General features: G+C 50.3%; 1 protein-coding gene across 1 annotated transcript in view; it reads right to left on the minus strand.

Annotated features, from left to right (window-relative positions):
* The window catches only part of EVL (Enah/Vasp-like), a 73,816-nt gene that overhangs the window by 42,452 nt on the left and 3,821 nt on the right, over positions 1 to 27,543 (minus strand). Inside the window, exons 2-3 of the mRNA XM_028099485.2 lie at positions 12,728 to 12,896; positions 6,568 to 6,745 (exon numbers count right to left, since the gene is read on the minus strand). Of these exons, the coding sequence (XP_027955286.1) occupies positions 6,568 to 6,745; positions 12,728 to 12,896 (347 nt within the window). The remainder of the gene's footprint in view (positions 1 to 6,567; positions 6,746 to 12,727; positions 12,897 to 27,543) is intronic.

Here is a 27,543-nt window from a genome sequence, read left to right on the forward strand (position 1 = left end):
ACCTGAGCTGAAATCAAGAGTTGGATGCTTAACTGACTGAGCCGCCCAGGTGCTCCTGGTATCCTTTCTTCTTTTAAAAAATATTCCCGAGATAATTTAGAATGGTAACATTTCCAGCCTGCTCAAACCCCAGAGCCATGGAATCCCGCCTCTCTGGTTTCTGTTCATTTTTAAGGCAGGGGACAGTAGGAGGGGCGGGGGATGCCAGGGCCAGCAGGCAGCAGGGAAATGCCCTGGCCAGACATGCCCTTGAAGAGGGGGAGAAGGGTGAGGGGGGCCAGTGGCAAGCCACCCCACCTGCCATCTGCACTTCTGGGAGAATCTAGGTCGTCTAACTCTGAGATCACCCTTCCCTCCTTTAAGAAGCCAGATGAAGGAACAGCCAAGGAATCTCTCTGTGACCTACCACCACAACTCTAGATACTGAATTTGAACAAGTTCCTCCAGTGGAAGCAGAGGTCCAGAGAATGAAAGACAGTGTAAGAGAGGATTTTCTTCTGCGGCTGTGCAGACACGAGGAACAGTAACAATGCCTAAAACACAGACAACGCAGACCCGACTTCACAGGGGCCTGCCAGGCAAGGTACATTTATGATCTACCCCATGCCTGATTCCCACCACATGACGCCAGACTGCCTCCACTCATCTGCCCAAGCAAATACAAGATCCCGTTGTCCTTCGAGGATGCACACAATTTTGGGAGTGGGAAGTCACGCAGGTGTGACTAAAGGTGCAGGAAGCCCACACTCGACCACGCTGTCCTGCATCTAGTACATCCACTGCTGCAAATAACGGAAAAATGAAATTGCCAATTAACGTCCGCGAAACGTTCACCCATACTAGCAAACAAAAGCACAAACTGAAAGGATACGTTTTCCCTTGCCTTGTGCTTACTAGGATTAGCAAGAGTGTGAATGCCCAGTGCTGGGGAAGGCTGGGGCAGAAGGTGACTGCCATGCGTGCCAGGGAAGTGTATCAACTAGTACACTCATTCTGGGAGGCATTTTGGCAAAACAGATCAAAGCCTTAAAAATGTGTATATTGTTTGACTCAGAAATATGCCCGAGAAGTAACTGGACAAGTGTGCAAGGATGCACCTGTACGACACAAAGCATACATACAAATACGTAAATGTACAAGAAGGTCCTCCATTACACGAATGTAACAGTGAAAAATGGGGACAGCTTTTAGGTTTAAAAGCAGAAGACTGGCGACATCATGGTGCATCGTCTTACGGCACCCAAACGTGATACTCTGGCCGCTCAGATGGTGTGAAGATCTGACTGTCTTGGCATGGAAAGACATTCATAGCCTAGTGCTAAGTGTGAAAAGGTTACGGACAGTATGTACAGATTATTTCCGAGGAATAGCTATTCACTCACATATGAACACAAAAAGGTCTGGAAGGATGTATATGAGTGTCAACAGCACTCATCTCTGGGTTGTGGGATTACAGGCCATTTTTGTTTGTCTGTATTTTCTCTTTTCCATGATAACCAAGCACCGACTTGCTCAGGGACCCCAGATGCGGAGGGGCCCTGCAAGAGGTGAAGAGGGCAACCCTCCACTCTGGTTTCTGCACAGGGCTCTTGCCCGCTCCCAGCAAGGGTCACAGCGACATGGTCCCTCAGTGGTGAACGAGAACTCACTCCTGACCGACGCTGCGCACAAAACTGCTAGGACTTACAGAGATCTGCTCAAGTCTGTAGCCCTCTTTCCCCAGATGGGGAAACCAAGGCCCACAGAGAGGTCCACGTTTAAGGTTACATGGTGGGTCAGAAGCAGGCTCACAGAGAAGCATGTAGAAGCTGTTGCGTTTATAAGGCTACTGAACTGTGAACTGGTATCTGCTGAGAATACGCTTCAGGGGGAGGAAAGCCAAGCCAGGCTGGGGTGTCCAAGTCCAGCCTGTAAACATTCCTCCCCTCGCCCGGTAACCGGCGTTACCCAGGTGGTGGTGTGCTCCCACTAAGGACAGAACCCAGAGCAAGTCTAGGGAAATGCTTTCTGGAGCTGACATCAGTGACCCAGGGGTCGTGATGATGTGGACCCAGGACACAGAAGCCCGAGTCTCCGGCCATCCTGTGAGCTGCTGTAATGTGCCATGAGCTGTGCTCGCTGCCCAGCCCAAGCCCCTGTGATCCCCAAAGCGAGAAGACCACAGCTGGCCTTCCTCTATGACCTCCTGAGACGGAGTTGTAGAAAAAACACTGGATATCTAGCCAGAAGCCCGAAATTTGTGTCTCAGTTCCACTGCTAGGTTCTGGCAGATGTGCTACCTTTTTTAATCTCCCGTGCCCCCCCACCTCCCCGTCCGCATAAATGTGTTTAACAGTAGCTGCCTAACTATCTCCTGGGGATAGAAGCCAAATTATAAGCACTTTAGAGTGTAAGGAAGTACTTCCTTAGCCAGATAAGGTCTTTCTGTGGCCCTCACCCCCCGACCCGAGGCTGTTTGATTAGTGTGGACCTTTCCTTGAGAAGGGCAGGGAAGGGGCATGTGGGAGAGGTAGCCTGGTAAAAAACAAAGTGCCCAGGCTTTTAAGAGAAAGTATAGATATTATTGTTATTACTCTGTGTCATCCAAGTAGGCCAAAGAAGCTTCATTCTGAGTTCCTACCTTAGCACAGGCACCATCCTTGGCCATCACACCCCGTGATGTAGCATCCAGAACCCCAGAAAAGCTGAGCCATACAGTGTGTGAGCCAAGCTCAGTGAAGAGCAGGGGCCATCAACCTGCATGGACAGCGGTGATCACAGCGAGGAAGGACCCACCATTTCCACCGACGGGGGCTACACGGAGGTAGTGCTCCTAAGACAGCCACCTCCCCCAAAACCACCTCCACATGTCAGTTCCTGTAGAAAAAGCCCCAATAACCCAGTGATTGCCCCTGGCCACTGGGATCATCCCTGAACCCAGAGACTGTGGGTCCCCAAGAGAACCCTAAGCTGGCTTTGCACCCCTGTCCTCCACCCAGGGAACTGAAGCCACCGAGTTCCCGGGTGATTACTTTATTTATTTATTTTACTTGCTAAATGGACTTTAGGCTCTCTGGGTTGGGGCCTGAAGTTGACGAATGAGTCTCTGTAAGGCACTGCTGAAGAAAAGTGGATTTTGTGGCTACAAGGAACGATGTCAGCAAGCAGATCTTCCAAGGGTCCTGTGCCTGACCATCACTTCCATGTAGGCATGAGGCAGCACAAATAGGACTGTGTTGTGCCCATTCTTTCTCTAGAATACCCTTAAGAATCCTGGCCAACAGTGAGTCCCACAAGGTGGAGAGAGGCAGGAAGGAACAAAGAAGGAGCACAGGCTCGTGGCTCTCTGCCGGTGGTCAGCACACGGACAGTGCAGACTGCTGAGCGAGCACAGCTCTGGGGTGGAATCACGGGAAGTCACCTTCCTCCCTGAGCCTCGGCTTGCTAACCCAGACGTCACCTGGGCCCTCCTCTAGCAGGGCTGTGGGGAGAGTCAGGGGAGAGGAGGGGGCGTGAAGACCGTTCACTACACAGTGCTCGGCATCCATGGTTTGCTCTGACGGGCGACTTTCAGGTTTGTATGTAGGCATCTGGTATCTGCCAGGCTCTAGAGACCCCGGAGGGGCCCCCACTCGCGGAGGCGGAGGTGGGAAATGCCCAGCAGGACTCAACGTGAGGAGACACCGAGTCTTAGAAGGCACAAGCCCAGAGGCCTGCCAGGGGGTGAGGCCTGCCAGCGAGGGGAGGGAGGAGCTGAAGGAGAGAACCTACTGGGCCCTCGAGTCCTCTCCGCAGCTCTGCAGCGGGACGATAATCCTACGGTACCAGGAAGGAAACTGAAGCTTACAGAAGATGACCACGTTTAACAAGAACAAAAGGCAAAGAGCCAATATTATTTGTACTCCTATCACATACCAGGCACCAGATGCTAAGTGCTTTATCAACATCTCAAAAGGAATCTTCATAACAACCCTGGGAAGTTGGGTCTATTATCCCAGGGCCACAGGTGGCGGAACAAAGACTTAATATAAGATCTAGCTGCCCCCCAACAAATGCTTTTTACGCTACAGCCAACTGCCTCCCACCAAGGGAGGGTAGGCTGGGATTTCCCGACACAGAGGGGATTCACTAGAAAACAGCACAATGATCTGGCAGCATGAGGCCTTCTGCAGTGGCTGGTGGACAGAGGTGGGTGGATCCACGTGGCACAGCCGCACCGTGCAGTGGTACACGGCAGTCACAGGCAGCCAGCGAAAGAGGTGACCCACTCCCCGGATGACTCCCGCAAACACAATGCCGAGGGAGAGAGATCAGATACAACGTATGCACTGTATGAAGTACACACACAGTGAAGTTCAAACACAGGCAGAACTGCTCTGTCATCTCAGAGCTGTTGTCCCCCTGTCCTGGGGGGAGAGGGGGGAGGGATATGGTCTCTCTGGGGACCTGCGGGGGTGGGGGGGGTGCTGGCATATACATGTATAAAAGCTCGTTGAGCCACACGCCTCCAGCTGCTGAACAGTACAGTCAGTAGGTCACACCTCAGGTGAAGGGAAAGCAAAACTCGCTCAGTGGGCCTGGATCTCCTTCCACCAAAGGTCACATCTGCAGAAGCAGGAGATGGGGCCTCAGCCAATGAACTGGGACAGGCCCCTGCTACTCACAGTGCAAGCTGCCAATTAGGCCACCCTCACACGGTGGCCCCACCCCTACCCCAACAAGGGCGTTCGTCCAGCCCAAAGGAGGCAGAGGAGGTCGGGGTTCCTAGCTGCCATGGGTGAGTGACTTCCTCATAAAGGTCACAGGTTTCTCATGTGGAAATGAGGGTTGTATTAGCTAATATCCCTGGGACTATAGTAAATTTAATAAAATAACTAGTAGTTTTTATTTAATGAGCAGTTGCTTCGCAAGGGTTAGCTGTCTGATTAAATTAAAACTTCGTTTTTGACCCTCAATGTGTCCCCCTGTACAGATCAAATAAAGCTGAACTCTCACATCCTGGGGCAGGCGAGGTGGTTCAGATCAGAAACCCCAAACCCAGTTCACTTCACCAGGAAGTACAAGGCTCTTGGGTAGAAAACAGTTTAAGAACCATGTGTTGGGCACTGCTCCTGTCACTCAACACAGCTGTGCTCGGGCAGCTTCCCCACCATGTGTCCCAAGTCTCCCACAAACCGTGGAACCTTGCTGAGGTGGGGCAAACACAAGCCCCCGTTCTGTGTGTGACCTGACCCACGGGGAGCATACTCAAAACATGTTCTTTGTTTACTTAGAAAAATCCTCCTAGGGTTCACACTGGGTCCCAAAGCTGCCATCTGTCAGGCCCAACAGGCCTGTAAAAGCCGTCTCCCTCTAAGGACCACATCCCCCACGTGCCACCGCGACGGCGGCAGCGGCCACCCTGGGAGTGACACTACGGACAACTGCCAACACCGCGTGACTGCTGGGTGTCGGGCAGCCTGCTAAGCATTGCACACTCTGCCCACTGAAACTTAAAAGCCACCCTTTATCACTGCCATCTGACAGATAAGACAACTGAAGCCCCGGAAATGAAGTAACTTGTCCAAAGGATCCTCAGCCAGAATGTGGCAGAACCAGGACTCAAACATCAACCCTGTTCTTGACTAGCTCTACCAAGGTTCAGACCCCTAGCAAAGCACAGGACCGTATCCGTGGACGTCAAGACACCTGAACCCGGGAAGGCTTCTGTGTTCTCTCTGAAGCTAAGGTTGCGAATTTCCAATAAAAGCCACATGCATTTTTGCCTTGCTTAGAAACTTTTGCTATCCCCACCCTGCCCCGCTCCCTCCCCCAGGCCCACTGTCTACCCCAAGTATCTGCCCATCGTCTTCTAGGTCCTTGGGGCCCTTCACTGTGAAGTTTCATGCCCAGCTTCTTTCCTGTGTGTGCCCGAGGCCCCAGAAACACCGCAGTGCACTCTCCCACACACACTGGGCTTTCAGGCCTGGATGCCTTTGCTGTCCCCCCTCTGCCTTGTAAGCTCCTCCTCACCCTTCCAAACTGCAGCCCAGATGTCCCTCTCTGTGTTCCCTAAGTAGCCCACCCAGACCTGTCTGCAGCACTCACCATGACCCATGGTGTTAGCAGGTTACGAATCTATCTACTCAGGCGTGTCTTGCGCAGGACGCCATCTATTCATTCCTTACCTATTCTGTCTGGCCAGTTTCTTACACTCAGTGAATATTTAGTAAAAGTTCATTAACAACACGAATGCTTGAATTCAACAATAAATTGTTGCTCATTTCCTCCCACCTCTGCTAAATACGTGTTCTAGAATACAGAAGGAAGATGGCACACGTAAAACATATCAGGATATTTAGCTTCAGGAACACATCAGTATCAGTACAAAGTGGTATCTCACAAATGGCAAGAAGGTGTGAACGCCATTCTCTCCTCCTTCAAACTGTTAACATGTCCCTTCAGGCTGGAGTCAGGCAGCAGGCCTCTCCGAGAACCCACAGAACATCAGCCTGATGCCCTTGTGGGGCTGGGACACCAGGGAGCCGGGGGAGGGCTCAGGTCAAGGAGAGGGGTCTCGGCACTGGGCCGAGACAAAGCCCCACTTACCTCCTTCTTGGGAATTCATGATGTTCAGGGCAAACAGCATGGCATTGGAGAAAGTGGTCGCCTCTTCCTTACTTGCAAAGTTCAAGCCGTAGACCTGGCGGGCATCTCGCCACTGGTGGAAGGTCGGCGTTGCCTGATTGTACTTCAGCCCTTTCACGATTGAATAATTGATCACAACCTGGAGGAGAAAAGAGACAGAAATACGTGTAAATAAATACGAGGTAAGTAAGTGAGCTGGAGAGCACAGCTCCAGGGCAGGGATACTGTGTCCCTTGGGGCTACCAGAGGACAGGGAGGTTGGGGGGGGGGTCAGGAGAAGGTGACATCGTGGCCAGGCAGCTTTTCAGTAAGACCTACAGAACGGTGAGGGTTTGAGAACCAGCTATTTCATCTCACTAGCAATGCGGCATAGTCACGCCCTCCAGACGAGAGGCCTGAGCTGGGAGTCAGGTTCCCAGAGTCCAGGGGCTGGTCCCTCCTCCCAGCCATGTCACCCAAGGCGGTCATGGCACTTCTTAGGGGCCCAGTTTCTCCAATTATAAAACAGGGGTAACAATGCTTTACCAACCTAGTGGGGTTACCGGGAAGGCCACACTGCGATGCATACCTTATCTAGATTTCTAGGCGTGGAGACCCTAAAGGCAGGATCTTCTAGCCCTATCTATGCCTCCCATTGCCGTGTGCACAGTGTCTAGTACTTAGAATGCATTAATAAATGGGTTACTAATTAAAAGGATAAGTCAGAAAAGTTAATGCACCGCACAAATGCACAACATTATTAGTCAATCAACAAACGTCAACTGTCTGCAAGGAACAAGCCAGGCCCAGCGGGGAAAGGTAAAGTAGACCAGGGCCAAGCCCAGAGCTTCAGGGGCTCCCAAGTGGTCGGGGCAGCTGCTCCAGGTCGGCCTGAACTTGGAGCTACTCTCTCAAGACATCTGACAGAGAAGGACTTCCAAGCTCTTCAAGGTGAGACGTAGTAGGTGCGGCTCAGGGAAGGCAGTGGGAGGCCTGGAGCGGTTACTCTACTCGGAGTCATGTGAGCCGACCTCAGGGACTTACGAGCCATCAGTTTTCTGGCCTGGGAAGTGGGGATAGTGCGCCCTGACTGTGGCATGGCACCCCCATGGTCCATTGGGAGAACACACAGTAGGCTGTCAGTGAGTGCTAGGGATATGGTGAGCTCCCTACAGAGTCTGCCGGAGCCCGTGGGCGATGTGGTGGGAAGAACCTGCTTTAGGAGATGTTTAGGAGGACTGCTCAGACCTCCTCTGGCTCGGAGGCTCCATGGTTCTGTGATCTGAAGCTGGAGACAGCTTTGTCTCCTATACCCCAGCCCCAGCCCCCAGTCAGGAAGGGGAGCTCAGGAAAAGATTCAGAGATGCAAAGGGACGTGGCCAAGCCACCTCGCCAGTGGGCTGGGCACTAAGACGTGACCTCCGCTTTACCACTCTCTTCTACTCTCCTTTCGGCTGTGCTGTTGGGTAAGGCCAGAGGACAGCAAATATGGCCAATATCCACAACAGCTTTTCTTCTAGGTCTTGGCCAGGTGAAAGGTGGGTTTGGGTCATCCCATAGTGGAGAGAGAGAGAGTGTGCGCAAGTGAGCAGGCGAGCCGAATCAGCTAAAGAAATGCAATTGTTTCACATCTTGACACAAGGAAATTTTGGCCAGCGTCTATACCCAGGTTCCTGGGGTGGTTCTCTAGGTTTAGCTCCAGATCCTCAGGGAAAGGGCTGGAGGTTTTGTGGTGTGTATGCATGGTAAGGAGCATAGTGACCTCGGGTTAAAATGCTCTTAAGAGAGCACACTCATGGTGGTGTAGAGACCAGAGGGAGGCAGTAGACCCTGTTCCTTTCTGCCACAGGAAGACCATACCAGAAGTTCTGTGTTCAAGCGTTTCGGTTTTTGGTGCTGTACTTTTGGTGGACATTACAAAACCAGAGCAAGCCGGAAGGAAATGTTTTCAATGGAAGGAGGGCTGGAAACCACATTATATCAAGAATGGCTAAGGGATCTTGAAGCAAGATTAAAGAAGACTCCAGTGTGTCACGACCGCTGCGAATTGTCTATTTCAGTAAATGTTCGGTGCACACTTGAAAAGACTATATACCATTGTTGGCTGTAGTTCCCATAAATGTAAATTAGGTCAATTTTTTCTCTCTTTACTTTCTTTCTACTTGTTCAGTTTCTTGGAGGTTGTGAACCTTGGGTGATTAGAACCTCCAACTCTGCTTCTGGATTTGTCTATTTCTGCCTTTAGAGCTGTCCAATTTTGCTTTATATATCTGAAAATGTTAGATGTGTACAATTTTCAATTGACTCTTTCATCATTGAAAATGTCCTTCTTTACCTTTAGTAATACTTCTTGTCTTAAAGCCTATTGTATTTAACATTAATACACTCACACCAGCTCCTTCTGGTTTGTAGTTTGTCCTTCTGGTGTTTGTAAGGTTTGCCTTTTTCCACTCTCCCACGTTCAGCCTGTGTCCTTATCAGCTTTATTTTAAAAATAATTCTCCAAGCTTTGGAAGGACTGATCTGGACAATTGCTGAAGGATAAACTTATTGTATTTTATTTTATTTTAGAGTGAGAGTGTGTGAGAGAGAGTCCATGAGCAGGGCGGAGGGGAGGGCCAGAGGGAGAGAGAGAGTGAGAATCCCAAGCAGGCTCCACCAAAAGCGTGGAGCCTGATGTGGGGCTTGATCTCACGACCTTGAGATCATGACCTGAGCCGAAATCGAGTTGGGTGCTTAACCGATTGAGCCCCCCAGGCACCCCAGGATAAACTTATTTTAAAAGGTCCTACTTTTTTTTGCTCAAGAGCCCATAGGTATCATGTTTGGGGGAGGGGTATAGGACTGAGGAGAGGGCCTTTCTTGTCTTTCAAGGAAAGGCTCTGCAACTCCAAACACTGTCCAGCATGCTTTTTTTTTTTTTTTAAGATTTTATTTACTTATTTGAGAGAGAGAATGAGATAGAGAGAGAGAGAGCATGAGAGGGGGGAGGGTCAGAGGGAGAAGCAGACTCCCTGCTGAGCAGGGAGCCCGATACGGGACTCGATCCCAGAACCCCGGGATCATGACCTGAGCTGAAGGCAGACGCTTAATGACAGAGCCACCCAGGCGCCCCACGGAGCTCCTATCTTCTTCCTGATAGTGTCCACACAGTATTCCTAGCCCTGTCTCAAGGGTACAAAGAAAAGCATGCCTTCTCCTCCCCACACAGCCTGACAAAGGTTTAAGGACTGTGGCCCTGCCCTCTTCAGTTTTCTTCTCTTCTGGGAAGTATCTCTTGTGCCCCCTTCAGCTGTTCCACAGGGAACACTGCTGGCAGACCTCTCACCAGACCAGATGCCCTCCCCCTTACAGATTCCAGCTTGTGGCACTTACGTTCAGTCCCAACGTTCTTGGTGTAGTCTGACCAGTGCACAGCAGAGCAGGACTATAATCTCGCTTCTCCTGGACTTCTACCGTTAATTCAGCCTGGAAACTCACTAACATTTTTCGTGGCCATAACTCATTCTAAGCTAAAAATCTTTTGATATTTTTTCACCTGTAATGTAAGATTCAGGTTAGCCCTTAGCTAATGATACTACAATGTACTAGTCCCTTCCTCCACAAATGACCATCTGCTTTTACACCTACTTATTTAGCAAAATGGGGGTGATAAATGCTAATACTGTTATCCTCTGGGGTTCCTGGGAGACTGAAATAGTAGACATGAAAAGTGTTCCATGAACCATAAAGCACATTAAATGTGTAAGATATCCCGAGTTGGTTATAAACCTAACACCCATGGGTGCAGGCCGGCAGGGCATTACCTAACCTTGTCAACATCAAATCATCAACAAAACATCATAAAATGTTTAACCTTGCAGTCCAAAGACACTGGAAAACAGATCTGTGAAAATCAATCTTTTCTCCCGAGGTCCACAGAAGCTACTGTGGACCAGGCTTCCTGCTACTTTCTCTAATACCTTGGCTTACTAAGAATCCCTTGTATGTTGCTATGTATGTATACTATGTATGTACGTACACCTCATCCATTTGGGGAAAAGAGTCTCAACCACATTCTAGGAGCCTGTCTCTTGAACATGCAATTCCAGGGGGAAGGCTGTGCTGGTAACTTCTCTGTCAGACTCTGGGAGTCTCTTAGAGTCAACACAGCCTCGAATTTACCCAGGAGGCCACTGAGGACTGCCGACAGTCCCTCCCCGCGTGGGGAAAAGGTCTCCTCCCACACGAGCCTTGGCATGTGGCTTCTGCTGAGGGCGGCTGTGAGGTGCCGAGGCTCCTAAAACACGGCGCGGGTCGGTTGCAGGGAAATCTGATTCTCCAGTGCTGTGGCATTTCCAGCACACCGTGGGGCTTCCTAGTGTGTCCTGGAGGGCAACCATGAGGTGCGAAGGGCGGGGGAAACTTGTCACAATTAAAGAAATCACTCAGGGAACACCCACTGTGATCTAGGAGCTGCACTAAGTCATGGACCTTATGGCAAAGGCACATAGCAGGGAGGTATTGCCCTGCCGGCCTGCGCCCATGGATGTTAGGGAAATGTGTGGATGCTTCTGGTTGTCACCATAACTGTCACCATATATATCCTGCAATATATAGCACAGCATACCTCTAAAAGGCAGAGACAGAACCAATGAATTGGAAGAACAGGGAAGCAGCTTCCAGAAGGTTTCTAGAAAAACCTTCCTACCAGTAAGGCTCATTGACAAGGGAAAGCGATGCCTCTGAAGGTACCAAGAGTTCCAGGTTGGACCTTTCACCAGGGGTCCTGAAGTGGGGCTGTCCCTTTCAGCCACAAGAATCTGAAACTTAATAGGGCCACTTTGGCCAAAGCAGAAACCCATTCAACAGGCAACATACTAAAAATAGAGTCCCAAGTTTTTGTTCTTTGTTTTCTAATTGCTAATGTGCTGATTCTTACAGAGATAGCAGCTAACCTGCTGCTCGATTTAGCAAGGCCTTGACCAACAAAGGATGCCAGGAGGGGTTTTTCATAAATGCTGAAACCGCAGAACTGTTAATTTCACTGCTAAAAATGTCCTTGTCGATCTCTAAGGAGAGAGCAGAGGCAGAACCGTGAAGTAGTAACCAAAGTCACTGTGGTGAAGCTACGCAATCCCTTCTTCCAAGTCTCTGTTTCAGTCTGTGTCACGTCAGATTACTCTTAGTTATGTGTCCACGGCTACTTCTTGTTCTTTTTTTTTTTTTTAAAGATTTTATTTATTTATTTGACAGAGAGAGACACAGCGAGAGAGGGAACACAAGCAGGGGGAGTGGGAGAGGGAGAAACAGGCTTCCCGTGGAGCAGGGAGCCCAATGCGGGGCTCGATCCCAGGACTCTGGGATCATGACCTGAGCCGAAGGCAGACGCTTAACGACTGAGCCACTCAGGCGCCTCCATGGCTACTTCTGACAGAGCTGGACTTGCATTTGCACAGACCTACCGGGTACACTCACAAACAGTCTTGTCTGATTTGCCCAGGAGGTACCCTTACGGACAGAAATGATCCCAGATTCTTCAAATCATTTTTTTTTTAAGATTTATTTATTTCAGAGAGATAGAGAGAGAGAGAGTGCATGAGTGGAAGGGGCAGAGGGAGAGGGAGAGAGAATCTCAAGCAGACTCCACACCCAGCACGGAGCCTGACTCGGGGCTCGATCCCGCGACCCTGAGATCATGACCTGGGCAGAAACCAAGAATCAGACGCTCAACCAACTGAGCCATCCAGGCGCCCCCAAATCATCTTGATATTCTTTCCAAAGTAAGCCTTGCGGGCTGAGGAACCAAACATCTTCACAGCATGTCACTTACGGCTGTGCAGGCGGAAGGAGACATTAACACAGCCCTGGAGTATCGTTTTCACAGCTGTTTCCCGTCTATTATTTTATTCTAATATGATCATAACACAGTGAGGCACACAGCGTGTGGATTACTGTCTCTGTAAGACAGATGTGAAAAATGAAGTTCAGAAAAGATAGCGTGCTCATGGTCTCCTACCTTGGAGTATGAGAACACGCAGGCAGAATGTGAACCCGGATCTTTGACTCCAAATCCTGACCTTATTTTTTTCTAACCTCTTTTCATTATACGTGTGTAGGGAGGGGTGTGCCCATGAGTCTGGCCTGCTGCTCCAGTGCTCACCTGCTGGTCCTGAAGCTTGACCCCGACGACTCTGAAGGTGTTGCTGGCAGTGTTGTGGTAAATGTTGATCCGGCTGAATCCCTGCTGGCCAGGTTTGATCGGTACCCATTTCTTACTGGTGTCATCGTAGACCATCACGGAAGCCCGGGCTTGGCAGATACTCTGTTCACTGCAGACCAACAGAAAAGCTAAGCGTCAGCCTCAGCTACAAGGGAGGGAAGTGGGCTTTCCCTTTTCTGAAATACAGGCCAACTGCTCCTTGATACAAAGAGCGTCCAACTGTCTCTGGAAGGGCTGATCTCTGAGATGAATTTCATCCTCCAAAGACCACAGGAAGTAGAGAGGAGGTTCTGTGCCAACAGCTTCCATAGCTTAGAAAAGACTTACAGCTTTCTTCTCAGGGAGAAAGTGCTTCTAGGCACTGCATTAGATAAGACACTGCATTAGATAAGACACTGCATTAGAGCACCTAAGTGTCCTGACTCAGGACACAGTCATTCACTGCCCCCATTTTGTAGACGAGAAAAGAGTGGCTCAGAGACTTGGGAAGATTTATACAAATTCACAAGGTATTCAGGGATTAAATTTGGGATTTCCAACCAGTTCTGTTGACTCTAAAGCACATGACATAAATAATATTCTCCACAACATCCAACAAAATGATTAGATGATCTTCTACAGAACACTGCGATATATATAAAACTAAATAGACGGCTGCACCCAACTTCGCTGAAGACATTTCCCAAACAACTTCATCTGTTCAGAACATGACAGAAAACCAGGGAACAAACACTAGAAGCCCCTGGAGAGACAAAATGGTCATGACCAGGGTGTTCAGAGGGAGTCTCTCAGAGCCCACTGGCCTCTTCATTCACACATGAGCCAAATAATCTTGAACATGTAGTTTCTTAGTCTCTAGCATATAAGAATGCCCAAATTGAAAAGGGAAGGCATGCTGTTAGAGGCAGGCAGGCCCACAACAGTGAGGAGTGGAGGTTATCAGAAAGCAAGGCCATACAGATACAATTTAAGAATCAGAAACCATATTTGAAGCCCAACAAATTGAGGCCAATTAGTACAGAAGCAAAAGTGTGTATAGTCACGGATAATCATAACGATGAGACTAAGTAGTTGAGAAAAAGTCATGTTATGTCCACTTTACCATATTTAAGAAGACAGGAAAACAAAATATTTGAGAACGATCCTTCTCCCCACCCCCAGTGGTTGGGTGACAAAATAGTGGTTTCTATGGCATGAGCCCTCAGTGACTTGGAAACCTAAACGTGGCTTACACAGTCAGTTCCTGAGTGTTCCAGAGGCCTGAGCTTCCTCAGGCCCCAGCTGCCACGTAACTCAGACAGTGGTGATCCGGTGTATGGACTTATAATCTTAACAGCAATTTTGTGTCCGGTGCATATACAAGCCTTCCCACATATCTTCCTCCACTTGGCTTTATAGGAACCTCTACACACATTTCACAGCTGTCCAGCCACTGACTTAATGTGTCAGTGCTGGGTCTCCAATTTCCTGCTGGCCCCCCAGCTGTGCTCTGGGGTTCAGGAGTCTCGCATGTGCTTGATGGCAGCCGACCACGCCGTGTGAGAGCTCTGTGGTAGCAGATGTATCGGAGTGAACTGTAAGGGTTTGGTTGTACAACTGTGCTACTTCCCCCCCCCCCATAATTCATCACTCATTCAACAAATATTTAAGGGGAAATCAGTGATGATCAAAATAGGCGTGGGTCCTCCCAGAAGATAGCCATATTAGGGAGAAAAAAGAAAAAAACAAAAATGTGGCTATGCTTTGACTTCTCTGAGTTTGGGAGCCCGAAACCATGTATTTCTCAAAAGACTATACTAAGGAGGAGTCCTCCTCCTCTGGCTATGTCTTTGGGGCCCTGTTCTCATGAAGTCTAGTAGAAGTGAGAGGAAACTGTCCACAGAAGCAGAAAGACCTTGGCTCAAATCATGGTTCCATCCCAATGTGAACTGAGCACAGATCAAGTTATGGGCTAAATTGTGTCACTTACGGCTGCTGACACACTCCGTGGCTAACCGTGAATAGGCAAGCAGGTGTGTGTTCCTGATACTCTCAGGAGCTAGGAGAGATCCCGAGATACGCAGCAAAACATGGACTTCATAAGTCAGAGGGATCTGAGCTGAAATCCCAGCTCTACCACCTGTTGGCATGTGACCACGGAAGTCCTCGAGAGGATTCTGGGGAAGCAAATTGGGAAGATATGGTGTGATGGGCAACGCTTTCTAGAATCCCTGTGTGGCAGCCACTGAAGTGTGCCCTTCAGATCTCCTTCAAGAGAACCTGTTGTGTGGGGCGCCTGGGTGGCTCAGTCGTTAAGCGTCTGCCTTCGGCTCGGGTCGTGATCCCGGGTCCTGGGATTGAGCCCCGCATCGGGCTCCCTGCTCCACGGGAGGCCTGCTTCTCCCTCTCCCACTCCCCCTGCTTGTGTTCCCTCTCTCGCTGTGTCTGTCAAATAAATAAATAAATAAAATCTAAAAAAAAAAGAGAGAACCTGTTCTGGGAGCAGAGCTGACCAACGTCCCAGCTGCCGCCTCCCTTCCCCCCAACCTCCCCGAGGCATGCATAGAGGCCATGCTTCTCTGGGCCACTCTCTACCAATGACTAACATAGCAGGGCTGACGGAGCTGGCTCATTCCTGCCTGACATGTGGCTCTTCCATGGGGGAAACCTTCACTCGGGGCCCCACATCAGCCTGAGATGCCTCTCACTCAGCCCTTGCACCCTTCCTTCTTTCACACACCGCAGACCTGCTTCATGGCCTGAGGCTCCCCCTGCCTGCTCCCTCTGTGCTTCACTGAGGATTCCCCGTAAATCTCTTGCACCCTAATCATCTGAAGGGTCTTGGTGTCTTGTCTCTTGGAACACTCAAAGTGACATGCCCTGCGCCTACAGCGCAGGTGGGGCATGCCTGTCTCGTTCTCTGCGGGCCCAGAGCCTGGCACGTAGCAGATGCTTAATCAACGCTCACCGCAGAATCTCAGGGCCTAGAGAGGACACTGTCGCGTCCCATGTGGCATGCCTTCTAAAGCAGCCCTACGTGCAGGCAGACTAAGCCTTCAACAGAAACCGCTCTCCAAAGCAGCCCATTTTGTTGTGACGTGGTTTTAGCTGTGAGGCCGTCCTGCCTTGCTCTGAGCGACACGGCACGCGCTGCCCTGCAGTTACAGAGGTGTTCTGGATAGGCCGTGACAGCCCGCCGGACAGCTGAAGGGACACCTTCGTCCTCCCACCCGTTATCCACGGGGCAGAGCTGCAAGCCCCCTTGTCACGCCGGGCACTCTCCTCCAGTGAGTCCTGCTTTGACACGTGTTCCCTGAGCGTCTGGGTCCCACGACTGGGTAGGATTTTTTTTTCTTTTTTAAAAGATTTTATTTATTTACTTGACAGAGAGAGAGAAGGAGAGCACAAGCAGGGGGAGCTGCAGGCAGAGGGAGAGGGAGAAGCAGGCCTCCCGCCGAGCCGGGAGCCTGGTGCGGGGCTTGATCCCAGGACCCTGGGATCATGACCCGAGCCGAAGGCAGACTCTTAACGACTGAGCCACCCAGGCGCCCCTGGGTAGGATATTTTCATCTTAGTCTGACAAGCACAGATGCCAGTGAGTCAAAAACATTTAGTGATGCAGGGACGAATATGACAGTTCTTGCCCTCAGACAGCTCGCAACTACCCTGAAAATGAGACAACTCATCACACACTTCAGTGAACCTGGAGGGGCTTTCTGAAGAAAACACTGCGTGTGCTTCAGACGAAGAGCTGCAACCCCAGGCGAGCTGAGGACGGGGATGTGGGGTTCTCAGTGGGGGAGACGCACAGCCAGAGTGCTCTGCCAGGAACCGCAGCTCCTGGGGGCTGGCGTGTGCCTGGGGTCACCACACATCTCTTAGGGTGGCGTGGGGGACAGTGGAAGGTACCCACTACTGTGCTTGCCCCTAGTAGGTGCTGGGACACCAAGAACGAATTTTCTTGTTCTAATTATAGCCACGGCTCCTTGTTAATACTTCAGGTTCAAATTGAACTTGGAGTTCCAAAAAACCCTATTCTTTCTTCCCCATTTGAATAGCGCTTGCTAATCTCAGCTTCTTTTATATCCACTAACAAAACCTAAATGCAAGAAAATACCCATTTCTTCCACTTAAGATTCATTTTGCTTATATCCCTTTGGGATGTTTGTTTTAATAAAATCTTGATTGCCACCCAGCCCAGACATTGTCTCTGAGCTCCACCTAGACAATGGTCTTCTCTGCGTCTTCCCTGGATATGAAAACTCTGTACTATCCACAGGCATCAGACACTTCATTTGTCTACATCAGTTATCATTTGAGGGCTGTCAGACAAATGTTTTCTTTTTTAAAACTATTACTGAATGAACGAATGAACTATTTATGAAAAACCTACATATAAAATTCCCTTTACTAACTGAAAACAGACAGTTCCTCCTTCCCCCTCAGCAGGCTGAATATAATCTGCGCCTGTGCCCACATGGCCTCAAGAGCTCCCCACCCTCCCCGGCTCTGAGGAGCCCCAAAGTGCATGAAGCTGGGGGGAAAGCTGAGGTCAGTTCTGAGGGGGGCTTCATCTCTGACGGGCTATCTTTCTGTGATCAAAACAACGAGCTGATTGGTGGGGGAAAATCAGTCAAAATACAGTGTTTGATTTGTTTCATATGGTGCCGCATCACCCGGCTGGTGGACTTTTCCCCCTGGGGACCTAACAGGCTGCTCTGAGCAGTAGGAACCACCAGTCTCTCTCCCAGAAGAAGGTTCTCTTGGAACAAAGTCGTCCAATCCCATTGTCATCTGGGCTTTTGCAGTCAAATGCTCTACGACTGAGCTATACCCCCTTATCTGGGCTTTTGTACAGGTATTTGTGGGCACAGGAATTTGTAAAATATTGAAGCCTGTCATTTCCCTCCTAGTGGCAGGTGAGACATTCACGAAGCTTTGAAGAAACTTTTTGTCAGGAGCTTAGAGGAGAAAGACTGTGTGATTCTGGGCCTCGGTTTCCCCATCCGTTCAAGGCTAATCTGACCTTGGGGGTCCATCAGACAGCAGTGAGTACTTTTTTTTTTAAAGATTTTATTTATTTATTTGAGAGATAGCAAGAGAGAGCAGAGCAGGAGGGAGGGGCAGAGAGAGAAGCAGGCTCCCCGCTGAGCAGGGAGCTTGAGGGGCTTGATCCCGGGACCCCAGGATCATGACCTGAGCTGAAGGCAGACGCCTCACTGACTGAGCCACCCAGGCGCCCCCAGTACTGAGCCCAGCCCCAAGCAAGGTCTTGTCACTGGTTCAGCATTTAACCCCTTCAGACCACACATCGGAGACTGCTACTGAAGATCTGTTGAAATCCCTCACTTAAAAAGAAAAAGAGCAAGCCGCATCCCAAACTTTCCGTATGCAACCAGGGATCTTCCTCGACCTGACATAAAAAAAACCACTCATGCGTTTGGAGAGAAAACTGGCTTGTGGCACAGCCTGCCCCGCAGGCAGCCGGAAGTGCACCTTACGCTCTTGCCCTATCAGTGCTTCTGGAAAAGTGCAGGATCTCTGCCCCACCAGCCGTGGGACTGACATGACTGGGAAGGAGTTTCTGAACTTCTCCCAGGCTCACACACTCCATCCCAGCCACGTGCTCTCCAGGGCAGCAGTGCTTCCACCCTCCAAGTATCTTTCAAGGCTTCTTCAACAAACGCTTAAAGGACAGTGTGTAAATTCAAGTAAGGACAAAGGACATAAAGCCAAAAAGGGAACAGAGAGGAACAGGGCTAACCACAGACGCCTGCAGGGGAACTAGGTCTGGGGTTGGGCTGGGAACAGTACAGCACTGAGCCTCCTGGCCAGAGGCAGCTCCCGAAGTGCTGTCCCTGCGGCTTATCACAGCACTCTTCAGCTGGTCCTGCTCCTCAGTATGTGCGTCTGCATCCCCTTCCCCATTGGACTGTGAGCTCCTCGAAGCGGGACCCTGCTGTCTTCCCCTTTGTAACTCCAGTCCCTTGTATGTTGTAGACACTGATGACTGTTTGTTGAACACACAACTCCGAGTAAGTGCGTTTATGACTGTGAGCCCGTGGGAACGCTCCATTTACAACCCTACTCCATTTATTCTCAGAGGGCGAGTAGCTGCCAAGTAGAAGCATCTGTCACAGATTACCAACGCTGTTCTCTGTCTCATGACGGCTGGGATTGGAGAGTCAGGAAGCTGCAACTCCTGACGTGGGCCCACCGTGCCCAGTGCCGGGGAGGCGGCCGCCTCTGCGGGAGCCCTTCAGCCTCACCCGCCTGCCTGCCCAGGCCCGGGGAGACGGAAGGCTGTTCTGGGCAAGGGCAGGCTGCTCTCCCCAACCCCTCTGGCCAAGAAGCCACACGCCCAGTCCTCAGATGGTACCTCCCTGTCCCCCAGCTCTGGCAAAGCCCTCTGCTCAGCCCAGTGCCCTGACATAGTCGCCCCCTGCAGACAGCTCATCACACTGTCCGACTCTTGTCTCCCTGGCAGGACTGGGGACTGGGTTCGCCTGGGACTGAACAGTTTCCTGGGAGGCAGGTTATTTGGTACGAAAACCTGGACAGTCCCAGGTAGACCAGGGTGAGCAGTCACCCTCCTGAGAGTGCCTTCTTTATCTTTCACTCAATAGCCATCACAGGGTTAAGCACCTGATTAAACACCCATGAACGTAGAGTTTGATGTCAGTCGGTGCAAGTGGGTGCCCGCTGCCTACCGCTGGCTGCTCCCTTTGGCTCTCCCTTCTCTTCCATCAGGTTCCTGCCTGCCTGCTTCCCCCATTTCCTTGACACTTGCTCATGCTCCAGGCCCCTTTGGAACCTGGCGTCTGTCCCTGACGTACACTTAAACAGCTCCGCACAAGGTCGCTGGTGCGCACTTCCCAGTGCAGGCAGCTGCTCTGCAGTTCTCAGACCTCTCATCTCTCTTACTGAACAAATGCCGTGACAATGTCCATACTTTTGAAAATCTCTCCTGCCTCTGCCTCGGTCTATTCCCCAGCTCCCATTTCTCTTTGGCGGCTCCTTGAAGGCTTCTCCGTTTGAAGTTTTCTACTTGCCACTTACAGGATGGGTGTTAAAGTGGGCCACAGAAAGGCTTAACGAGTCTAAGAATTCCCTGAAATTATTTGCAAAAGTGAGTGTGCAAACTTTCTGAAGGAGGCTTTTACTGTGTTCTCAAGGGGTCTTTGCTCCAAAACAGACTGTAAAACCACTTTAAATTTTGGTGCTCCCCAATGCGAACCATTTGGAATTTCTTCTCTTCTCCCTTTGTGCCCATGGTTCTCAAAACTGTGCAGCCTAAGAATCAGGTAAGGTGTTTATTAAAATGCAAAATTCTCAGACCCCTCTTCAGGAGATCCTTCACATGTACAAACACTTGGAGCAGCACCTGGAGCCCCCACAGCACCAGAGAGTAGGATACGCTCCCCGCTCTTGGCCGGCGGCCCTTCACATTCCGTGCCTTGCCTACCTTGTTCGTGAACCCCTGTCCCTATTCTCTATGGCCTCTCTGCTCTAGTTCTTGCTATGCCCTCGGCCTGGGATGCTTTTTCCAGCCTAGCTCACCGATAATTCCTACTCATCCTACAGACTTGAGATACATATTACTTCCGCTAGAAAGCTCTCCTGGAAGCCCCAGGCTGAGTTAGATGGTCCTTCTCTGAACCCAGCTGGCATATCCTGTGCCTTGGCACAGAACAGCTCTCACGGCAGGGGACTCCCAACAGCCTTCTACCTCGGGTCCCTCTGCTGGCCATGAGTGCCACCAACACAAGGACCACTTCCTCAAGGCTTCCCTGTGGGGCAGTCAAAGGCTTAGGCCACAATTCCTGTCCCACCTGTTTGTCTTTGGTGTCTCGAGACAATAGGGCAAATTCTTTGTGCTCTCTGGGCACTGGGCTGCCCACACTGTGCCTGGCACCAACTGTAAGGAGGGCAGTCTGTCCGCACAGCCCAACTGGCAGCCTGGTGGTAAAACCTGGGCTGACTGCAAAAGCATCCTCCTGACGCTGGGCCAGTTAAAATGTCTTGCCAGTATTACTCAAGAAGTTGAAGAAGAAAGGAGTTCCCTCCGCCTAAGGTGCCTTCTCCCTCCTACGTCCACAGGTCTGCGCCTCACCTTTTCTTAAAGCTCAGGCCAAGTGCTACTGCCTTCAGCAAACATCTGGTTCATTCCCATTCATTTGGTAACTACTAAGGGAAAAGCACGCTGCGAGCCTCTGGGGATGAACAGGACATGTCCCCGCCCTGAAGGATATCACAATCTAGCAGGAAAGATGAACAGTTACGAAATGGGCACATGCTAGTGCCATCACGGGGAAATCATGGGTTCTGCGGGAGGAATCCTCTTCTATAGAACAGAGCCAAGAAAACGTAGCTATTTTTCTCTATGCAGGTGTCCAGTACCCAGTACAGTCCACGTGCTCAACAAGTGTGTGTCTGCCCCTTGCCACCCTCGTTGGCTCTGTGTCCTCCGATCACTTTCAAGCTTTGGTGATAGCTATTTCTGGCTTATCTTCCTCCCAAGAAGGGGAGCTGCTGGAGGGCAGGCCCCAGTGTGAGCCATCAGCTCCTCCCCACACCCTCCCGGATGTAGTCCGGGGCCACGGCCCTCACGAGCTCAGGCTCAGCAGCCGCTAAGCGAACTAGTAAATGACGAGGGAACAGGGGAGGCCAGAGAGAAGTGGCCATAAATAAATGTTCCCAAAGCCAAGCACAAACAGAGCCAGACTCTGAGGCAGCTGGTAAAGTCCTGACTTGTTTACTTTCAACATGTAAGCAACAAAAGTGAACTTGAAAAGCGGGCTGAGAAGCATCCGGAAGGAAGCCCCTCGGCTGGCACCAGGGCAGCTGCCGTGGGGGGGGGGGCGGGGGCCATGGAAACCTGTCTGGGCGCTCCGGTGTGCGAAGCTACCCCCCAGCACCACGGCAAGGTGCAGTGGGGAGGGGACCGTCCTCTCCTTCGCCACCCTCTCTCTCTGAAGCATGAAGCGCCCCTCTTGCCCAATGTGCAGGTCCCTCGCAGTCAAAGCCCGTGTGGTGTCATGGGATGCTCAACAACCCTCATGAGCAAGTGATCACATTTGTCCCCATGTTACATGAAGTGACCTGTCCCCAACATGTCTTCCTCCCATCTCTGGAGGCCTCTGCTGGCTTCTAGGGCTTCACTCCTTCACCCTTCAACTCCGCCTCCATGGACACACGCTGTACCCCTCGCCCCTTGCCTACTATGCCGGCTCCTCCGGGCCCCTGCCAGCAGAGTGCAGGCCCCCACCTGCTCCACTCCAGCCCCTCTCTCCAGGCCATCGGTGGCCTTCCAGTCGCCAGAGGTGACAGACTTGCCCTCGTTCTCATCCTCCTAGCCCCCCCCCCTTTTTAAGATTTTTATTTATTTATTTGACAGAGAGAGAGACACAGCGAGAGAGGGAACACAAGCAGGGGGAGTGGCAGAGGGAGAAGCAGGCTTCCCGCTGAGCAGGGAGCCCGATGCGGGGCTCGATCCCAGGACTCTGGGATCACGACCTGAGCCGAAGGCAGATGCTTAACGACTGAGCCACCCAGGTGCCCCCTCCTAGCCCCTTTCTGCAACTTTCTGTTGGCTCTCTGACAGTCTAGTAGCTTGGTTCATTGCTACACTGCCTCTTTCCTGACCAGTGTTTCCCAGTGAGCAGGGGCAGAAAGTCAGGAAAAGTCTGGGTGGCTGGTGTGAGCCAGGGACCAGAGGTATATCAAAAACACAAGCCAGGGGCATCCAATCAACACTGTCCATCATGGAGACGGTGTGGGAAGTGAAGGGAGCCCTGCATCGAAGTCCGAGCTCTGCCCAGGCGTGGCCTGTCATTAGCCACTTGGCTTCAGGGGAGTATATGCAAGGCTCTGTAAAATGAGGGATGTGCTCTTTCTTGACTAGGTTTTAAGTTTCTTGGAGCTTGGATACATCTGAGAAGATAAACAGGAGTGTAGTTTACCAACATGATTAGCTCCTGAGCTACCATCTTGAGTGAGGAAATGTCGGCTCTCGTAATGGCAGATCTGCATGAGTGGAGACTTGGGTGGAATCAGTATGAAGTGCCTCTGTCCCCACACGCAGAGCCATCATGACCTCTTATTCTGTCAATCTCTACAGAGAAAACCAAGGTCTCCAGCAGATTCTTCACTGTGGCCTGGAGAATCACCTCGGGTTTCCAGGCGGGACTTGGACCGTTGGGTTCTGTCTTGTGGAGTGTCCAGAGCTTGGGCTCATCCCCTGGAGGGGCAGGCGCAGAGCCCGCCAGCCAGGCCTTGATGCCAGGGTAGCTCAAGTGCCAGGCCCTGCTCTGCCGGGACTCTCCTCCAGCCTGTCCTCTGTGTCACCTCCTGGGAGAGTGATCCCTTCCCACTGAGAAGAGGATGCTTCACTTTTCCTTATACCACTTATCACTGTACTGAAGGTCTTTTGGTTTTCTCTCTCCCCCATGAGGATGGTTCTTTTTCTGGTTTGTTTTAAAAACATCATTCAGGGGCACCTGGGTGGCTCAGTCGTTAAGCGTCTGCCTTCGGCTCAGGTCATGGTCCCGGGGTCCTGGGATCGAGCCCCGCGTCGGGCTCCCTGCTCCGCAGGAAGCCTGCTTCTCCCTCTCCCACTCCCCCTGCTTGTGTTCCCTCTCTCGCTGGGTCTCTCTCCCTGTCAAATAAATAAATAAACCTTAAAAAAAAGTAAAAACATTGTTCATCTCTGTAGCCCTAGTACCTGTGACTAGTGATTGCTCAATAAATACCTTTGGATAAATCTGCCTACACTACGATGTCCCAATTCAGTGATTGAGGAACAGAGGGACTTGGAATCACAGCTTTGTCAGAGCTGAGAAATAATCACAAGTACTTTATTTAGATGAGGAAACAGGCCTGGAGAAGGGGAGTATGTTTCCCAGCATCCTGTGGTGCTTTGTGGAAGGGCCGTGTCTAGACCACAGATCTTCCTTTCTGCCATACAGTGGGGTTTTTCTGCTTTACTTAGTAAAGCATTTTTACCACATGTGACTTATCTCTTTATGTTTTTTTTTTTTTTTTCTGAACCATTTGAAAGTTGCGGATATCATGATACTTCAATCCTAAGGTTTTTAGCACACATTTCTTTAAAATAAGGACATTCTAATGTATAACTCAAATACCATTATTACATCTAAGAAAATACTTTACTAATAGCTATACAGAGCCCTTATATAAAGTTATCCAATTTCCCCCAAATGTTTTGATTTTTATGGGTCCAGGATCTATTCATGCCTTACATTTGGATGGGCTGTCTGCATACTTTTTTAAAAAATTTTTTATTGTTATGTTAATCACCATACATTACATCCTTAGTTTTTGTGCATACTCTTTTTTTTTTTTTAAAGATTTTATTTATTTATTTGACACAGAGAGAGAGATAGCGAGAGAGAGAGAGGGAGAGAGCACAAGCAGGGGGAGCGGCAGGCAGAGGGAGAAGCAGGCATCCTGCATGAGCAGGGAGCCCGATGTGGGGCTCGATCCCAGGACCCTGGGATCATGACCTGAGCTGAAGGCAGCGGTTTAATCAACTGAGCCACCCAGGCGCCCCTGTGCATACTCTTTCTTAAGCTAGAATGTTAAGCCACTTTTTGTTTTTCATCAATGTTGACTCTTTTGTGTGAAGAGTTCAAGCCAATTGCCTTGTAGGCTGTCCACATTCTGGACTGTTTCCTCACGGCTAGATTCAGAGTGAACGGCAAGAACCCAACATAGGTGATGGTGCGTACGTACTGGATTCCAGCCCAGCGGGAGGCACATAATGGGAGTTGCCTCCTTTTCCAAAGGCAAAGTGGATTAAGGGAATGGCCGCCAGATCTCTCCAGTGTAAGGTACATTCCCCCCTTGGGAGTTAGTTAACCATTCATAGGGTGACTTTTTCCCCCTTTAGGGGCAACAGGTTCGAAACATGTTTAATGTTATCTTCTCAGCTTAAAACATGTATTCTGAAATATTTCATACCTGTGAGAAGTGGGTTCCCACAGTCCCACCACACAGTTTAGGAATGTGGTGTCACCTCAAGTGGAACCCTGCACCTTCTCCCCAGATCTCAGGGCCCCTCCTCTGCCGCAGGAGCCGCTGTCTTGAACAGTGTGCTTACCAACTCTATGCATGCTGCCTGCAGTACATGCACACAATGGACTGTTTTACAGAGGTGGTTCTTGACACTTTTTGTTTCAGGACCCCTTTATGCCCATAAAAACTATTGAGGATGCTAAAAAGCTTCTGTTTAGGTAGGTTAAGTCTATCTGTATTTACCATAGTTGAAATTAAAACAGAATTTTTTTTAAAACACAGGAACGCACAAGCACACATTTCATTACCTGTCACAGTGACAATGTCAACACACTGTCAGGTGGCCTTTGGAAAATTCCACTGTGTGCTTGTGGGATAAGAGTGACAAAGGCAGACAGTGTCTTAGTGTTGTTATAAATACAGTTTTGACTCACAGACCCCTACAAGGGCGGTTCTCCTGACCACATTTGAGAACGGCTGAACTACAGCAACGAAAGCAGTGGGCGAGGCCCGCGTATTTTCACACGCAGAAACTCAAATGTTGACTGTTTGAGCCCATTTTTGTAAGCGTCAGAATGAAAGGAAGGCTTTGGGTGAATCAACCCTAAATTCAGTGTGAGCCCAGACATCTTTTCTTCCATCCAAACTGGCTGGGAGGATCAGACTGCTACGTCACCTGCAATCAAGATGTTTGCCTTTTCCCTGTTACAATGCCACCGGCCCAGATGCTTGGACAGCTGCTCTCCACTTCTCTGTGGAGTCTAGTGGAATCTGGAAAAAACACTCCAACCAACTGTTGAGAGAGTCTGATATTCGTAGACAAAAGCTGTCTCACGCCTCCTTCCCACACTTTCTCTCAAGGCCACCAACATAGCCGTTTCCGTGGGGAGCCATCTGATTGTCCATGTGGACACTGGTGCTACTCAAAGCTCAAAAACATTTATAAGTTCCAATATGTGCCTGTGTCCTCACAGTCTATGATTCTGCTCACGTGTGGAAATGGAATGGGTTTCAACACAGCCCTGGGACAGCTATAGAGATCTGGCTGGACCAAGGACTGGGGCAGTATGCTTATCTCCAAGGGTAAATTAATAGCCGAGGAACGAGACCTGGCCGAGACCTGGCCGAGCCGCAGCTAATATCCCTGATCATCAGCATGGCAATCGGCTCAGTTCACTACACATCTAAGTAAGTGCAGGGACAGGCAGAAAGGAGTGATACCACGTCCTGTGGCAGGCTGGGTGCGCAGATGGTGAATGACTGACAGAGACAGCACAGGGTGCCACAGGAGGACAGAGGAGGTCTCCTTGTCTCTCGTGGTAGGAACGGTGTAAAATCAGAGACTGCAGAGGATAACAGAAATTAGGAGGCCCTGATCCTAACCTTGACTCTGCAGTTTGGGGCAAGTTCCTTCAAGAGGATACAGCTACGCTTAGCTTTTGAGAACACAAGAGATCTGGTTTCAAATCCAACTCTGTCAAGTGATACCACCGTGACCTGGAATGAGTGACCTCTTTGCTGACCCCTGTTCTTCCCTGCAAGCTGGGACTAACGGTACCACACCTCAGAGGATGAGGATTAAATACAGCGTACATCACATGATCGGAAAAATGCTTGGCACGGAACACTCTAGAAAGGGTAGCTGTTGTTCTTTTTCCGCCTTTACGGGTTCAGCTACCAAAGTAAAACCACTGGATGAGACCGGTTGTCAGCCATCTTCGGCCCAGGACACCCAAGGAACACAACACACTCTCATGAGAACGGCCTAGAATCATTGTGGTAATGTGCCTCGATTGGAGGCATATCTGATTCTTTGGAACAAGACAAGACAGAGAAGTTTCAAGAAGCTCTCCAAATGATCTGCCTACACATCCCTGGGAGCAGCTACTGAACAACGTGATCTGCAAGGGCTGGTCTGACCGTAAGCTTCTGGGACTCTCTGACTCGCCTGTGAGGATAAGACGTCCAAGGAAACGCCAGCTCCTCTTAGAGGGGGTCTTCCAAGCCCTGCTGCAGAGGCGAAGGTGTGGGCCGGACTCAGGCTGTGTGAGGCTTCTCACACCTTCACAAATTCAACATCTGCAGGGCAGTGGGGGCAAGCAGCAGTTAGTGTGCCTAAGCAGCCCACCAACTACCGACTGTACGGGGAGCTGTGGCACCCTCACTACCTGAGAGCAAGCAAAACGTCTGCTTTTCTGGCCTCTTCTCTACCACGCCACACTGGGAAGCACCATTGATTAGGAGCTTTGGTAGCCCGGGCATCTCCAGAACCATACATCAGAAGTAGTTAATTAAATCCAGCAATTTGATAAATGTATATTGTTTTTGCATCAGTGAGAAAAACAGACAGAAGTCCCTCCCCTCTTGGAACTTAGATTCTACAGGTGTGGAGGGATGGATAAATAATAAAAATAATAAGTAAGGGGCGCCTGGGTGGTTCAAACGGTTAAGCGTCTGCCTTTGGCTCAGGTCGGGTCCAGGGATTGAGCCCCATGTCTGGCTCCCAGCTCAGTGGGGAGTCTGCTTTCTGCTTCTCCCTCTGCCTCTCCCGCTGCTTGTGTTCTCTCTGTCTCTCAAATGAATAAATAAAATCTTAAAAAAAAAAAAGGAACTTCACAATGTAGGTTTAAAAAAAAATAAGTTATGTAGTATGTTGGAAGGTGATAAGCCTTTAGAAAAAACAAAACACCAGCCAAGCACAATAAGGACAAGAGGGAGACAAGGGAAGGGACTGAAATTAG

This window comes from Eumetopias jubatus, unplaced genomic scaffold (assembly GCF_037043125.1).
Source record: "Eumetopias jubatus isolate StellerSeaLion01/CBP00866 unplaced genomic scaffold, mEumJub1_p1.0 scaffold_7, whole genome shotgun sequence".
NCBI classification, from domain to species: domain Eukaryota; kingdom Metazoa; phylum Chordata; class Mammalia; order Carnivora; family Otariidae; genus Eumetopias; species Eumetopias jubatus.